This window comes from Symphalangus syndactylus, chromosome 10, assembly GCF_028878055.3.
Source record: "Symphalangus syndactylus isolate Jambi chromosome 10, NHGRI_mSymSyn1-v2.1_pri, whole genome shotgun sequence".
NCBI lineage: Eukaryota > Metazoa > Chordata > Mammalia > Primates > Hylobatidae > Symphalangus > Symphalangus syndactylus.
The window spans coordinates 107,272,750-107,289,845 of NC_072432.2; the positions used below are offsets into that span (position 1 = coordinate 107,272,750).

At 40.1% G+C, this 17,096-nt stretch overlaps 1 protein-coding gene and 1 long non-coding RNA gene across 33 annotated transcripts in view; one reads left to right on the top strand and one right to left on the bottom strand.

The window, feature by feature from the left end:
* LOC129491317 (uncharacterized) overlaps window positions 1-6,261 on the top strand; it is a 97,572-nt gene extending 91,311 nt beyond the window's left edge. For all 4 annotated transcript variants that reach the window (XR_010113919.1, XR_010113917.1, XR_010113916.1 and 1 more), the window contains 2 exons: window positions 2,298-2,412; window positions 3,576-6,261. This is a non-coding gene — a long non-coding RNA (uncharacterized lncRNA). The remainder of the gene's footprint in view (window positions 1-2,297; window positions 2,413-3,575) is intronic.
* Window positions 1-17,096, bottom strand: part of NEK11 (NIMA related kinase 11) — a 327,824-nt gene that overhangs the window by 26,374 nt on the left and 284,354 nt on the right. For 14 of the 29 annotated variants that reach the window (XM_063610739.1, XM_063610742.1, XM_055295443.2 and 11 more), the window contains one exon: window positions 4,210-4,325. The exons of 14 other annotated variants lie outside the window; for them this stretch is intronic. In XM_063610739.1, coding sequence (XP_063466809.1) covers window positions 4,210-4,325 — 116 coding nt within the window. Of the gene's footprint in view, window positions 1-4,209; window positions 4,342-17,096 lie in introns of those variants that run through there. One more of the 29 variants, XM_063610743.1, reaches the window with a different exon arrangement.

The following is a 17,096-nucleotide window of genomic DNA, read 5'->3' on the forward strand; positions in this document are numbered from 1 at the left end:
GTAAGAACCTAAGCGTTTTTCAATTTGAGATAGGTCGGCCATGGAGAAAGGAACATGGACCCGGATGATCCCTTCTGCCCCCGCGACTTCCCTAAGAGGGGCAAGTACGGGGGGGGGTGTGACTTGGAACGATTGGTGGGGGGGCTGAAAGAGAATGTTGAGGGCAGTGGGAGGGAGGAGGAACCCCAAAGGGGGGCAGGGGCGGGGGGAGATTGGGTGGAACGTTGGGTGGTAACTGCAAGATGAGGTGGAGGGTGGTAATAAGGGGGAGGTTTGTCAGCCGAATCAAAATCAGGAGCAGAGGGAGACGCTGGCAGTTTGAGAGCTGCGATAAGGTGTTGCGTCTTACAGGGGAGACAGAGGTTGGGTTTGTCCAGTAAGAGAAAGAAACCGTGAACGTAGGGGATCTCTGCCCATTTTCCTGCTTGCTCACAATAATTGTAGAGATCCCGGAGAAGGTTGGGATCAAGGGACCCATAAGCGGGCCATCTGTTTTGGTTGTCTAGGGGGTAGGTGGGCCAGTTTTGAGTGCAAAATTTAATCAGGCATGTAGGTTTGAGATCAGCAGCCAAACCAAGGGATGATAAGTTATCTAAAAGGCATTGTAAGGGAGAGTCGGCCGGCAGGGATGCAGAGGCTCCCATTGTGGAAGGGAAGGTTTGCGGAAATGTATGGCAAAGGGCTGAGTAGGGCATCCCCTATCAGCTGATTACCATGTCGTGAGTCAGAACTCTCGAGTTGGTCATCACCAAAACGAAAGGACTGAGAGGCCTGTAAAGGCCGAGGGCCGTGGGCCACCTGGTACCAGGATTTTTGGAGTGAGAAGGGGAAGGGACCTAGGCCTGGTGAGCGAGGAGGAGGAGGAAAGAGCCCTGTTCCCTGTGGGCCGAGTCTGGAATAAGTTTATGGTGGCCTCACGGGTGGCTGGGATAGGCACCGGCCGACTAATGTCAGAAACCGGAAGGGGAAACTTACCAAGATGAGGCTGGTGTTGGGTGGAGAGGTCGGTGAACAGGAAAATGGGCAAAGACCGGCCGGGGTCTGGACCGAGCCCGAAGAGGGATCGGGATCCCACGGAAAGGTGGGGTGTTCCCGATCCAAGTCACGGCACCAATGAAAGGGGCCGGGCAAGGATCAGACTACGCTGGTTGCGGTCAAGAGATCTTTATTGGAGGTATCGGGCACCACACGCAGGGAAGGAAGAAGGAGAGAGAGAGAGAGAGAGAGAGAGAGGCTGCCTGGGCACCAGTTTTTATATTGCTGGGGGCTACGCAAACATACGTGATTGGGGTTAGAGGCGGGGCTTGGGGAAAGGCAGGAGGTGTTTCTTTCTGATTGGTCCTCCTTTGGCGGGCCTGTATCGAGGAGGAAGAAGAACCCGGAACCAGCGCCATTAAGGCACTCCTGTTGCCTCACAATATCTCTCCAGATTGCCTACCTTCCTCCCCTCACTCCCTCCATTCCAGCTGCACTGGCTCCTTGCTCTTCTTTGAACACATTAGGCACATCCTGCTCTGGGACATTTGTACTTGATGTTCCCTCTAACTAGAATGCTCTTTCTCTGGATATCCATAAGTTTCTCTCCTCATCACCTTCAAATCTTTTCCCTCATGTCATCCTCTCAGAGAGACATATTCTGACCACCCTCTTTAAACTGTAATCTTTACCAATATTCTGTACTACTTATTCACCATCTCTGCTTTTGTATTTTCTTCTTAGTACTTGCTACTTTCCAGCATGATCTGCTTTTCCCTAATATTTTATGATTTATCAATCACCCATTAGAATATAAGGTCCATGAAAACACGAAAAATATTTTCTTTTTTTTTTTTTTTTTTTGACTGATCCCACTACCTAGAACAGTGCTTGGTGCATAGTAATTACTCAATAAATATTTGTTGGATGAATGAATGAGTAGATGTCTTGAAAGTAAAATAGGAAGGAATATGGTGATGTCATACAATTTTATTAAAAAATATATGCATCCCTAGTATTCTAAGAATTAGCACATAGTAAAATTATAGCCTAATTTTATAAACTCTAAAATCACTTTTATGGTTTTTAGCTGCTGTTTTTCAAGACAAAACTCCAAACAAGTACAGTTTTCAGTATTTCTTATGATATATTCATCATTATTTCAAATGAATTGGCTTTATGGGGCCTGCACAATCATCTTTAGATAAAAATGACCTCTTATATTTCTGGGTGACTAGACACAAGCCTTAATTTTTAAAAAGGAATTCTATGCAGAAGGGACAGTGTTTCTTCCTGTCTTCTTTCACTCTTTGCACACCCAGGCCATCTGGAGTGAAACTGAAGTTTGCCCAGAGCTGCTGGAAGCCCCAGCTGCCCTGCTGCCCACGGAGTCCTCTGAGAAGGATGACTCCAGAGGCCCTCAACTCCTTGGAGGAGGTAAGCAGCCAACACAGTGTTGTTCAACAGATGCCACCGTCTGCCATGTAAGTTAAATAAGGCAGACAGCAGCAGCTAAGGAGATTTTAGCCTCCTGTTCTAAACAGTATTTTAGCTTAACAGCAGAAAACGTTTAACATATTCCCCCCGTCCTAGAAAAACAAGCAATTTATCTTCAGGGAGAGGGAGAAAAAGCACTTTCCACCATTCTGATGGGTCATCAAGTTTAAAAGCTCTCTTATCCCTAAACCTTTAGAGAAACTAACAGAAAGTATGTTTCCCTTTCCCTGGAGGTTATTTACCTTGCAAATTGTTTGTCTGCCCGGAAGTGCTACAATAATGGCTACATATATATTTTTGTTTCCAGATTCATTAATGATGTTAGAAGTGTAAAACTAAAAGCAGAAGACTTTTGTTTTCAAGATTGCTCCCCAGCTAGGCTTGGCGACCCATGAAGGCAGAGGACCTTTCTGAGTTATCTTTGTACCCTGCACAGTCCTGGCACAAAATAGCACCTAAGTCATTCATTTAGCAAATTTTTTAAAACAATATTCCTGTCATGACACATTCAGCAATTGTTTATTTATTTACTTATTTATATTATTTTTAGAAACAGGGTCTTGCTCTGTCACCCTGGCTGGAGTGCAGTGGTGCGATCATAGCTGCAACCTCGACCTCCCAGGCTTAAGTGATCCTCCCACCTCAGCCTGTAGAATAGCTGGGACTACAGGAATACACCACCACAACCCAGCTCATTTTAAAAAAAAATTTTGTAGAGACAAGGGTGTCTTGCTATGTTTCCCAGGCTGGTCTCAAACTCCTAGCCTCAAGCAATCTTCTCATGCTGGCCCCCCAAATCACTAGAAGTACAGGCATGAGGCACCATGCTTGGCTATAAGCACATTTTTAATGAGCACTTAGTATGTGCCACATGCTGCAGATGTAGCCACAAGCCTCTGACTTCACAGAACCCATATTAAACAAGTAAACAAATAAGGCAATTTTAGATTTTTTTTCAGTGCTACAAAATAAAAACAGGGAAATAGAGAGTAGAGAACAGGACTTTGAAAAGAAAGTCTGGAATCCCCAAGAAGGTGGGTGTCAGAAAAGAGATTTCTGAGGGATTTGGCACAGACCCCCACTTTTTTTTTTTCAACAACCAGGCCCTGGAATTTGAACCACCATCTTCTGGACTGACTCAAATGCAGAGGAAGCCAGGCCTGCTGCTAACATTTCTGAGAGGTGGCAAGAGTATAAATGGAGATCCACATATGTATAAATAAAGAGTGTGAATCAAGCTAACAAACTGTTTAATAAAATATGATCTACCCTCTTAGCTTGACAAATGAACTTTTCAAACACCTGGAAGAACAAGTTTGCACTCAGGATTCTCAGACTCCTCAGAGTTCTGCACTGGGATGTGGAAGGGCTGTGCAAGCCAGCCCTTGGGTCCCTGATCCCTGCCTCCTGGCCTGTGCCCGTCTCTTCTCAGCCTGGCTCCAACTCCCATTGAGAGGAAGTTCTTGTACACATATGATACTGCAGCCCCTATGTCTAATATTTATCCATACCTTCTGCAAACAGCCACTGTGTGACCACACTTAGGCTTTCCAGGGGTCTGCAAACTGACAATACAGACAAAGGGAACCAAGGCAGAGGCTCACAGACTGTAGAAATGGGCTTGGGGCCATTTGGGCAGAGACTTGTGGAATCCCAGGTAAGCAGGGCATCTTAGTTTGCTTGTGTTGCTTAAACAAAATACTATGGACGAGGTAATTTATAAATATTAGAATTTACTTCTCAGAGTTCTGGAGGCTGGGAAGTCGAAGGTCCAGGTCAAGGTGCTAGCAGATTTGCTGTCTGGTGGGAGCTGCTCCCTCTGCTTCCAAGATGGCACTTTTTTGCTGTGTCCTCTGGAGGGGAAGAAAGCTTAGATGGGCAAAAGGGGGCAATTACCTCTCTGAGACCTCTTTTGTAAAGGTATTAATCCATTCCTGAGGCTTTGCCCTCATGACTTAATCACTTTCCCAAAATCACATCTCTTAATACTACTTCAATGAAGATTAAGTTTCTTTATGAATTTTGAAGGGGTCACATTCAAGCCACAGCACAGAGCATGACCTAGCAGAGGAGATGCAAGCTCTGGGTGTGCAAGTCCCCTTTGCTCCATGGACGTGGCTGGAGGGTACCCCTCTATAGCACAGGACCCAGAGCACCCTTCTTGCCTTGGGTTTAGGGATAGTATAGGTGGTGGTGGTGAGGCTACTTTTGCTCATTAAGAAAAGCCTCTTTGAGGGGTGGGACCGAGAATGACATTTGAATGGAAACTTGAATCATAAAGATGAGTCATCCAAGCCAAGACTTGGGAGAAGGGCATTCCTAAGTGAGAGAAGAGGATATGCCCAGCTCTCATAAGCTCTAAGGAAGAGTCACCAACTGGGGTGGGTGGAGCCTAATTAAGAGGAGAAGAATGGTAAGAGACAAGGTGAGATGGTCAGGCAGGAGCAGGGAGCCTGGAGGTCAGGTAAGGGGGCTTGACTTTGCCATGGGTGCAATGGGAAGCCTCTGGAGAGTTGATACGATTTGAATTCTGTTACAGCACGATCACTCTGGGTGCTGTGTGAAATGGATGAATAGCAAGGAGCTGCAGCCAAGAGCAAATCAACAGAAGCACCACTCAAAATGCCTCAGTACCCATTACATAAGGATTCTTGTGGTTAATTCTTCCCCAAAATTTAGAGCCAAGAAAAATCCAGCTCTCCTACTGAGAGTTGTAGATTAGAGCTTCTGTTTCTTCTCTACAAACAAATGTGTGCAATGTCTTTTCATGACAATTCCAACTTTATCATAAGGCTGTCTACTAAGAAACCAGTAGGCAGGTTTCTCTTCTTGTGTAGACCACCTGAAAGCTCATAGCTGAGTTTGTACTTATTTGCAGAGTAAACTGCTCATTTATCAATCTGGCATCCAATCACAACTTTTTAGCTAACTACCTATATGTTTTCATAAAATTTTCTCACACAGTACACATTTTAAATAAATAACAATAGCAATTACTCATATAAGTAGTAACAACTTGAGACTGGCATCTGTCTAGTGGTTCTTTCACCAGTGTGTACACTGGAAGTTTTGTTTGTTTTGTTTTTTGATGTTTGTACATTGTAATTGCAGGACAGGTAGTAAGAAGATTTTAAATTCACATTAGCTTTGCTACCACTAAATTATGGTCACTGTTTCTAATTTGCAAACAAATGTATGCAATCTCTTTTTATGATTATCCTGACTTTATCATAAGGTTGTTATATTTTAAGACGTATGAAAAGGTATAAAGTATAATACAGTGAATACACATATATCTAACTCCCAGTTTAAGAAATGAAACATTAGCAAATACAGCAGAAGCTCCATGAATTCCCCTCCCAAATCATACTCCCTTCCCACCCGCCATCCAAGCCAAGACTTGGGAGAAGGGCATTCCTAAGTGAGAGAAGAGGATATGCCCAGTCTCTATTCTGAGACTGGTGTTTATCACCACCAAGAATTTAAAAAATACTTTTACTATATATACACAAGTATGTACCCCTTAGAAATGAGTAGTAGTACTGTTTTGTGTGTCTTTACACTTTAAGTAAATGGTATAAGTTTTTTCTTGTTTTTGCTCAAAATTGTTGATATTTATGCCCTTTGATTCTATAGCTGATTGACTTTCACTGTGAATCATTCCATCATTATTTCTGTATTAATTCTCCTGCTGAAGTACATTTCAGGTTGTTTCTATTCCTCTCCTGATCCCCCTCCCCCAACACACATGCTTTTATTAATAAATCTTCTGGAACATTCTTGCATACATCTCCTTGGTTGTGTTGTATCATAAACCACAAAATACACTGAGCTTTTCAGACACAGGTTCTACATTAAGTCATTATTTTCAGATTGATTTACCATTGCTCATATTCAATCCTTTAGAATGGCCTCAAGAGGATATTTTATAATAACGGAGCGCAATCCAGAGAGGGACAGAGTAATTTTAAAAATCAGAATTATAGAATTGTTTAAAATCCCTGTAAGGTACCAAGGAGCTCACCTAATCGAACACCTTCATTTTATGGACAAGAAAACCAATGCTCAGAGGGGGAAGGAGTTGTCTAGTAGTGAACACTGGGCTATCGGCGGAAGCAGATACCTTCATTGAGCCTCCACTGTGATGGACATGTGTACAAATCATAAAAATAAACCCCTTGCTTTCCCTTCTGTTCTCTAAGCCTTACTAAACAATGTGCCATGAAACATAGCCCACTTGATGAAGTCCTTCCTGAATGAATTACAATTGTGCTTCCTTTATCAATTCAAGCCACACTTTTTTTCATTTTTGAAGAGTCAATTTCACCACAGCTTTACTGAAGTAGAAGCAAAGATCAGAAGATAAAATAGATTTCTTTACCAAGCATAACTAGAATAACTAGATTTACAAAGGACAATTCTTTAAAAATCACAAAGGAGAAAATAGAGCATAAAGTTGGAAGAATTTCTCAGAGCAAGGATGAGTTCCCATGACTGGGAAACTATTCAGTTTCCTTAGTTAAGAGTGAATTTTAAAATCTGCATTTCATTTGGTGAGTTTCAACAAGGACTCTTTCCTTGACCAAACCTTAATCATGTTCCTCTGAGGCCTCTTCTTGACTAGGCCTGGTCCTGGCCTGCAGAGCCCAGCTCAACAAGAATCCCCCAACCCTTGATACCTAACCAAATCCTCTTAGTAATTTCCCATCCACTGACCCCTTCGCCATGCCCATTGGCCATAAATCCCCAGCTGTCCCTGCTGCAACCAGAGTCAAGATTAATCTCTCCCCTGCTGCAATAGTCTTGAATAAAGCCTTCCTTGCCTGTTTAATTATGTTTCATGCTTTTCTTCTTCAACAGATTCACCTCCCAATACCAAACTGTCACTGAGTCCTTCATCCCAAACTGCCTGTAATTAGGATGGCCATGTGTAGCCGTTTACTGAGACAGTCCCAGTGCATGCCTGACACAGGAGCACAATTACCAACGGCTGCCCAATCTACTCTCAAAAGTGCCTTGGTTTGCACAATAAATTGTCTTCACACACATAAGGTGTGAAATTTACTGGCTAGAGACACTCATTAAGAAGAGGACTTTAAAAATGGTGCTACAGCAATATACACAGAACAAGAGAGCAAATTCATGAAACCAGAACATCCCTTTTTCATAGTGCCTCCAGAGGCATAGTTACATTTGATTTGTATCATATTCTATCCAAGTTAAGTGTTTCACCATAAATAAAAATTGATTTTCACAAATTTCTCATTCAAACATATTCATACAATGCCTTTATTATGCCTCTCCTTTGGCAACTACAAATGGGCTTATTATAGAACACTGGCCGGAAATGTGACATGCATTCCAGAAAGAGAGGAAGATGGGGGAAGGAGACAGGTAGAGAGGAGATAGACAGAAAGAGACCAGGACGGCCAATGTGGTACAGGCTTCAGGAAAAACAGCTGAGATTGGGGAATCGATACCTCATTTTACAGAAATTGTATTAAATGACTGAAATGAATTTGCAAAACAATAATTGAGGCTGACACCTGCTGTAGACAGAAGGGATGAATCAAGACTGAGCTGTGCTTTAGCACCTGCTGTGGGGAGAAGGAAGAACAAGAGGGGAACTGCTAAGCTTTTCGCCTAGAAATGCTGAGTTTTTTAATTGCTTTCTGAAGCCAAAAGAGAAAATTCCTCATTAAGGTGGGGTTTGCTGTGTAATTTTTGAGCAATGGTTTGTTTGTTTGTCCTAGCTACTTCCACGTATTTGAAAACATTTGCAAGAGGCCCTTATTCTGCAGAGCTTTCTTAGGTCTGATGGAATGAGATGAGAATAACAACTGCACACTCAGTGAGTAGGATCTCAGGCATGGGCTTTCAGACATAAGATGTGATGCAGGGGAGAGGGGAACAAGTTAGATCACATAATCTCCAAAGTTTCCTCTAACTGGAAAGTCTAAGGTTATGCCATTCAGTGGACTCTCTACATGGGTTTGTTAATCCCATTTTACAGAAGGAAAGATTCAAACAAGGAGAGAGCAAGGACACTGAAGGGGAGCGGGGGCCTCTTCATCAGTGCTCAGTATGTGACCCACAGGGTCAGACTGACAATTTAGAAAAGAGGAGCCAAGGCCATCACAAGGATGCTCCACTGAAGCCTCAAGGAAGTGTGATCCCACCAGCAGCATTGCATCACATGTGAGCTGCTCAGGCATGCAGAATCTCTCACCCCTCCTCAGACCTACTGATCACAATCTGCATTTAACGAGACCCCAAGTTCTTCATATACACATTAGAGTTTGAGAAACACAGGCTCTGGTTTGCCTTTCTCTGATGATTAGTGATGTTAAGCAGTGATTACACTTATAGTAGCAAGACTCTAGAAAGTAAATTACAACTATGAACTAGCTTTTTAAAAAATATAATTTCAACCTTATTTTAGATTCGGGGGGATGCATACATGTGCAGGTTTGTTACATGGGTATATTGTATATTTTGTGATGCTGAAGTTTGGGATATGAATGACCCCATCACCCAGATAGCAAGCATAGTACTCAGCGGTTTTTCAACCCTTTCCCCTTCTCTCCCTCCCTCCTCTAGTAGTCTTCAGTGTCTATAAGTGACAACATGTGGTATTTGGTTTCTATTCCTACAATAATTTGCTTAGAATAATGGTCTCCAGCTGCATCCATGTTGCTGCAAAGGACATGACTGCATTCTTTTTTATGGCTGCAGCATATTCCATGGTGTATATGTACCATATTTTCTTTATCCAGTCCCCCATTGATGAGCACCTAGGTTGATTCCATGTATTTGCTATTGTGTATAGTGCTGCGATGAACATACATGTACATGTGTCTTTTTGTTTGAACCCTTTGTTTTCTTTTAGATATATACCCAGTAATGGGATTGCTAGGTCAAATGGTATTCCTGTTTTAAATTCTTTAAGAAATCTCCAAGCTGCTTTCCACAGTGGCTGAACTAATTTACATTCCCACCAGCAGTGTATAAACCTTCCCTTTTCTCTGCAGCCTCACTAGCATCTGTTGTTTTCTGATTTTTTGGTAATAGCCATTCTGACTGATGTGAGATGGTATCTCATTGTGGTTTTGATTTCCATTTCTCTGATATTTAGTGATGTTGAGCATGTTTTCATGTTTCTTGGCCACTTGTATGTCTTCTTTTCAGAGGTGTCCATGTCTTTCCCATTTTTTAAATGGGGTTATTTGGGTTTTTGCTTGTTTAATTATTAAAGTTCCTTAAAGATTCTGGATACTAGAGCTTTGTTACATAGTTTGCAAATATTTTCTCCCATTCTGTAGATTGTCTGTTTACTCTGTTGATAGTTTCTTTTGCTGTGCAGAAGCTTTTTCATTTAATTAGGTTCCACTTGTCAATTTTTGCTTGTGTTGGAATTGCTTTTGAGAACTTATTCATATATTATTTCCCAAAGGCTGATGTCCAGAATGGTGTTTCCTAGGTTTTCTTCTAGAATTCTTACAGTTTGAGGTCTTACATTTAAATGTTTAATCCATCTTTAGTTAATTTTTATATATGGTAAAAGGTAAGGATCCTGTTTTATTCTTCTGCATATGGCGAGCCAGCTATCCCAGCACGATTTATTGAATAGGGAGTCCTTTCCCCATTGCTTATTTTTGGAAGAGTTTGTCAAAGATTAGATGGCTGTAGGTGTGAGGCTTATTTCTGGGTTCTCTATTCTGTTCCATTGGTCTGTGTGTCTGCTTTTGTAACAGTAGCATGCTGTTTTGGTTACTGTAGACTTATAGTACAGTTTGAAGCCGGGTAATGTGATGCCTCCAGCTTTGTTCTTTTTGCTTAGGATTGCTTTGGCTATTTTTTAGTTCAATGTGAATTTTATAATAGTTTTTTCCTAATTTTGTGAAAAAATTATGTTGGTCATTTGATAGGAATAGCACCGAATCTGTAGATTGCTTTGGGTAATATTGCCATTTTAATAATATTGATTCTCCCAATTCATGAATATGGAATGTTTTTGTATTTGTTTGTGTCATCTATGATTTCTTAGCAGTGTTTTGTATTTCTCTTTGTAGAGATATTTCACCTCCTCTGTTAGATATATTCCCAGATATTTTGTTTTTTGTCTGGCTATTGTAAATGGGATTGCCTTATGAACTAGCACTGACATAGAATTCTGACATTCTCATAGGATTAGGCCAGCTTTCTAAGCTGGGAGGCATTGTTTCCCATACAGCATCCTCTACTGAAATACTAAGCTTTCTTTTTTACAGTATAAGTTTAAATCTGGTAAAGGTACTGTAGAAGGAGTCACCATCAATTTCAGGCTACAGCTGTCTTTCCTTCTCTTTCTCTCCTTCCTCTTCCCCATCTCTGGAGGACAGATTTGCATTAATAATAGTTTTGATTTTTAACACATTGTTAGTATTAATCAGTCTACTGTTCTATGTCTTAAGAGGAGAACACCAGCCTTGCATGAGATGGAGATTATGAATCACAGTTTGTTTGGTAGTTTGCTGGATCTCCTTGTCCACATTTACTCCTGACTTCTAATTCTACATTGGCTAGAATTTTCTTTGCTTAACTAAGCAGGAAACCATTTTCTCTTTAATTTGGGTACTACTACATTCTAATTTTATTTTACTGATGATCTGACTAGAAAGTGACAACCAAGCATAAACCTGTGTTAATAATTTAATTTTTCTTTTATTTTCTTTGTATCTGGGGAAGGTATTATAGAAATTATTTGTTGTAAAACAGTTTTGATAAGATCTGACATATGGGCAATCCTGGAGAAGAAACAAAAAGAATTAAATCACAGGTTTTATGTTGAGCTATATGGAATTGCCATTTTTACAGGTTCAAAACAAGTCAAATATGGGTAATTTCATATAGTTCAGATTAATTAGAATAGTTTAGAATTTCTTGACTTAAGAGATATTGAGAAAATAGAAAGTGCTATTTGTGGAGGCTGCATTGTTTATTTTACTTGGAGACTTGTTTTTATGAAATTAAAAAAAATGTTTTCAGAGGCTACATAACCATCTTTGTATTCTAAGCCACCATAAAGAATAGTGTGTTAGAAAGTAAGGTTCAGTTATAGACTCAGGATGAATGTATGTGTCCTTGAAGGAGATTTATTTTTTGCATGTGTGAAAGAAAGATATAAATGGTACTAAACTTTGACACCAAAAACTAGGGGAAGTTTCTTTTCTACTTCCTTGTCACAGTCAGGTAAACTCTGATAGGAGTAAGAAGAGAAGATATTTCCCCTACAGACCCACCAAGTTACCACCACTCTAGTTGGAAGGTGGGAGAGTATTTGAATATTTCAAAGCAAAGTAGTCCCTTTTTGGTTAATTATTACAATTATACTATAAGCATGCTGAGTTTCCATGGCACTCTGGGCATAATTCTATGACATCCTGAACTGCATCACAGTATAATTGTGTGTTTCAATGTCTGTTTTTCCCATACCAGCCCAATATCACACTTTGAGTAGTAAAGTAGGAATCATGCTTATTTGTAATGATGTGCCTAGTGAGTGCCAAGGGAGCTTAGCACACAGTAGGCATTAATAACTATTTTCTTTCAAATGTAAACGTTTGTTAAATAAATGACTTTTAATAACAAGTCACATTAGAAAAAATTGAAGATTATATTAAAAATCTTTGTGGAGTATGGAAATCAATTTGGCAATAAGTAAGAATCCTGTGAACTAGTAATTATAATAAAAGGTCACATCTATGAACTAGTAATTGCAAGATATTTATCTTAGTCTGAAATTTGAAAATAGCATTAGGTAAAAAAAAGTTTATGTCAACATTATATATGAGTTATAAAACTGAAAACAACCCAAAAATCCAAGAGTACAATATTATATTATAGAGAAATTAATGATGTTTTCGGAATATTTAATAACATTGGAAAATGCTCAAGAAAGGTGGGTCAAAAATAGAAAATGATATTAATGTCCTGTTTACATTAGTTCAATTAGCATTACATCACAAGAATGTCCTAAGTTATTCAAATTTCTACCAAAATAGTTTTTGTAGTGGCTATAGAATGTTCCATTGGATATAAACATTATAAATTATCAACTGTTTTATAAATATATATATATATGCACACATGTACACACACGTACTAAACAGTGACATACGGATGAGATCATATTATGCCTACTGTTCTGCATCTTCCTTTTCTCGGTTAACAATATACTTTAGAGAGCTCACCACACAAGCGTGTGCAGATCTTTCTCACTTCTTTTTAATGCCAGGATAGTATGCCTTTGCAGAGATATATGTTGATTTTCCAAAACAACTCTTATTGATACTTTTAGGCTATTTATAGCTTTTTGTTATTAAAAAATTCTGTAAGTATATACCTTTGATATATGTTTTTGTGCATTTATACAAGTATTTATATAGCATAAATTCTGAAATTTGCTGAATTAAAGAGAATTTTCACTTAAAAAATTTGAACAGACATTGCCAAATTGCTCTCCAAATTATCACACTAATTAACATTCTCTTCTGTATGAAAGTAACTGCTTCCTTTTAAAATGGAAATAATGAATGGGATATATTTGTGTTTATGTATTTGTTTGGGATTGAAATAAAGCTCAAGAACTCCGATGATACTATGGCACAACTAAAGTAGGTTTTGCTCCCTCCTTCCCTATCTCCTTCCCACCTCTTCTTCCTCTTCATCTTCCTTCAATTTTTCTTTCCTTACTTCCCTCTTTCCCCTCTTCCTCCTTTCTTTCCCATCAGTCTACCTTATTATTTTATCTAATGGGAGAAGAGATAGAGGAAAAATTAGACTGAAGGACAGTGAAGAATCTGAAGAAAGCAGGAAATGGGCTTAAGTTGGAAGCAGACTGTTGGGAATACGTGGAAATCTGCAGAGTGGAGCAAGTCAGACATACTGAGGAGGACAGTTTGGATATGATTTTCTCATCCGAGGAACTTGTTTAACAATGCAGAGGTCTGCAGTAGGGCCTAAGATACTGCATTTCTTTCTCTCTTTCCCTCCCCCTCCCCCCCCCTCCGCCTCCCCCCTCCCCCTCCTTCTCCTCCTCCTTCTCCTCCTCCTCCTCCTCCTTCTGCTCCTCCTCCTCCCCCTCCCCCTCCTCCTTCTCCTCCTCCTTCTCCTCCTCCTCCTCCTCCTTCTCCTCCTCCTCCTCCTCCTTCTCCTCCTCCTTCTCCTCCTCCTCCTCCTCCTTCTCCTCCTCCTTCTCCTCCTCCTCCTCCTCCTTCTCCTCCTTCTCCTTCTTCTCGGGTGGGGGTAGAGACAGGGGTTTCACTATGTCACCCAAGGGTTCCACTGTGTCACCCAGACTGGTCTTGAATTCCTGGCCCCAAGCAATTCTCCCATCTCAGCCTCCCAAAGTGCTAGGATTACAAGCATGAGACACCACAGCTGGTCAGATTCTGCATTTCTAATGGGACCTCCAGTGATACTGTGGCTCCTCATCTGGGACCACACTTTGAGGAACAGCAACTAGTTGCCATAAATTACAGGCAGGAGTGTTCTTCATCAGTGGTAAGGACTGTGATCATCACTATTTACAGCCAAGGATGCCTCCTGGAAATGTAACAAGGGGATGAAAGCAATGAGCGGGAGCAGTGTATCACTACTGCTTCACCCATCAGTTGCAACCTGTGCTGAAACCAGCACCAGGACCAAACAGCTGCTACACTCATACCAATGCTTCGTTTTTCACTCTGGCAGGAACCCTTATTGAGGAATCAGGTCAAATTTTATTCGTTTCATCTCTAAAGCTCTGTCACAGAGTCCTTCAACATTTCCTTGATTCACATAATATCTGGTGCTGCTGACACTGTCCTAGGTTTAAGTGGCAATTGCTTGCCTTAGCTTCAGTCCTGAGGGTGCCCACAAACTGCAGCTGGTAGGATGGAAGCCTCACCCCATTATTTTCTATATTGAATGAGAAGAACAAAAAGGAAATTATTGCCTAAAGGCCCAGCATTAAAATAGTTTGAGTCCAAGCTTGAAAGCATCTCAACTTCCATTTGAAATTTTAAGCCATTTTTAAGCTCCTCTATAACCTCTCCATGCTCCACTGAAATAGTTTTTGAAGTATTACATTCCAGCAAAGTTGGGATTGTTCGTGTATGCTTTGGAACCAGGTGCTTTTATATTTAATTCTTCCTGTGTAATAGTTTCTTTACCATCAGTTTTTGCAAATCAAGGAAAGTACAAATGCTAACTTCAAAAAACTCACAAGCCGAAGTTGAGAGGAATATTGTCTACCTCTCTGATCTAAGCCAGACAGTGTTGGATGCTGGCATGCCTAGGTTTTCCCTCTCTCAGTTTCCATCTAAGGACAGGATGACATAAAGATACTGTTTTTAAAGTATCAACAAGAAAAGCAAAAACAAAGAAAGAAAAACAAAAAAGCAAAAACGCAATCAAAATACAGGCAGGAGCTCAGGCTTGGAGCCTTAAGAAAACTAGTTAATGCATATATTCTCGTTTACAAAATATAATCAAAAGGACAACATTCAGAATAGCACAGGTCTTAAGAACTTTGTCACCCAGTGAAGCTGTTAAATGCACCTTCTGTCATGCCTAGGATGATGGCACTTGCATTTGAGAAATAGGTTCAATGTGAGTAAAACTGTGTGTTTCTCTAAAACTGGGGAGGGGAACAGGCATGCAGGGTTAGCTTTATGAGTGACAGATACAAATTAAGGACACACAAGAAAAGTTTCTAATATGGCAGTATTCACTTTAGATTTTTCTCTAATTAAAGATAATTTTAAAATATAGTGATTAGCAATTAGGTTGTTTTATGCTTGATTCATGCTTTTATTTGAAATAAAAAGTTCTATTTAAGTAGAAAATAAGATAGGCATAATGTTTCTTTCCTTTTTCAGAAAATTAGGCTGTTTGAATCATATGTTTATGATAACCACAGAACTACTGTCTATCTACCTGGTGTATGAAACAAAACAAATAGCCTTTTGAGAATTTTCTTTGCATATCCATATATAGAAAGCCATAAAAATATTTATGCCTTTGTACTGATAACTAAAAAAATAGAAGCATGCCATCAATAATATACTGGATAAAGAAAATGTGGTAAATATACACCATGGAATACTATGCAGCCATAAGAAGGAATGAAATCATGTCCTTTGCAGGGACATGAATGGAGTTGGAAGCCATTATCCTCAGCAAACTAACACAGGAACAGAAAACCAAATACCACATGTTCTCACTTACAAGTGGAAGCTGAATAATGAGAATACATGGACATGAGAGTGGAACAACACACACTGGGGCCTGTCGGGGGCTGGTGGGGGAGGGATGGCATCAGGAAAAATAACTAATAGATGCTGGGCTTAATACCTGGATGATGGGATGATCTGTGCAGCAAACCACCATGGCACATGTTTATCTACGTAACAAACCTGCACATCCTGTACATGTACCCCGGAACTTAAAAGTTGAAGAGGAAAAAAAAAAGCATGGCAAGATATAGAAACAACCTGTGTTTACTGATGGATGAATACACACACACACACACACACACACACACACACAGGAATATTATTCAGCTTTAAAAAGAGGAGATCCTACCACTTGTGACAGCGTGGATGAACTTAGAGGACATTGTGCTAAGTGAAATAATCCAGACACAGAAAGAAAAATACTGCATGATCGGAATCTAAAAAAAAGAAAACAGATTGCATACAGCACGTGGAAACAGAGAATAGAATGGTGGCTGTTGGGGGAAGGGATTAAATGGGAAGATGTAAGTCAAAGCGTACACAGTTGCAGATGAATAGTCTAAAGATGTAATATACAACATGAAGACGAGTCAGAAATATTGTATTGTATACTGGTAATTTGCCAAGATAGTATATTTTAGGTACTTTTATTACATACACACAAACTATATGAGATGATGGATATGTTAAGTTGCTTGACTACAGTAATTGCTTCACTATGTATGTGTATATCAAGGTACATATATCAAAACATCATGTTGTGTACCTTAAATATGTACAATAAAAAAGTGAAATAAAAATAAAATATAATAAGCTCCTCAGCAATTTCCATCCCTTAAGATAATTTATAAGTTATTTGTTTGTTGCTTTTTAAAATATTTAACTTGAAGCTTGTTTGTCTGCTATATTTGGCATTGAATAATGAGCAAATAAGGTAATAAAATATGTTTTAAAAACACGAGTATGGGAGCTTAGAAAGGCTTGTCCCAGGATAACTGAAGTCAAGGCTGTTTTCCACCTAAGACGCTGAAGGAATTGCTCAAGTTTCACGGTGAAGCAAGAAACACAGAAGCATGATATGCTCCAAGAATGTTTTTGGTGTGTGGTGGGCTGGCAAGTTGTGCCAGTTTTTCAGCTATTATCTCAGCTCCAAGCCCCGTCTTCTGTACTCCGCCTTGTGATGTTGAGCCCAAGGCTCTGCCAACCCTATTATAGCTTTCCAGCTGCTTCCTACCAGGTAGGCTCTGCCAATAGGAGGTGCTAAAGAGAGATTGGAAAGCTGGAAGAGAAAAAGACTTATCCTACAGTTTCTTTTTTTTTTTTTTTTTTTTTGAGACGGAGTCTCGCTCTGTTGCCCAGGCTGGA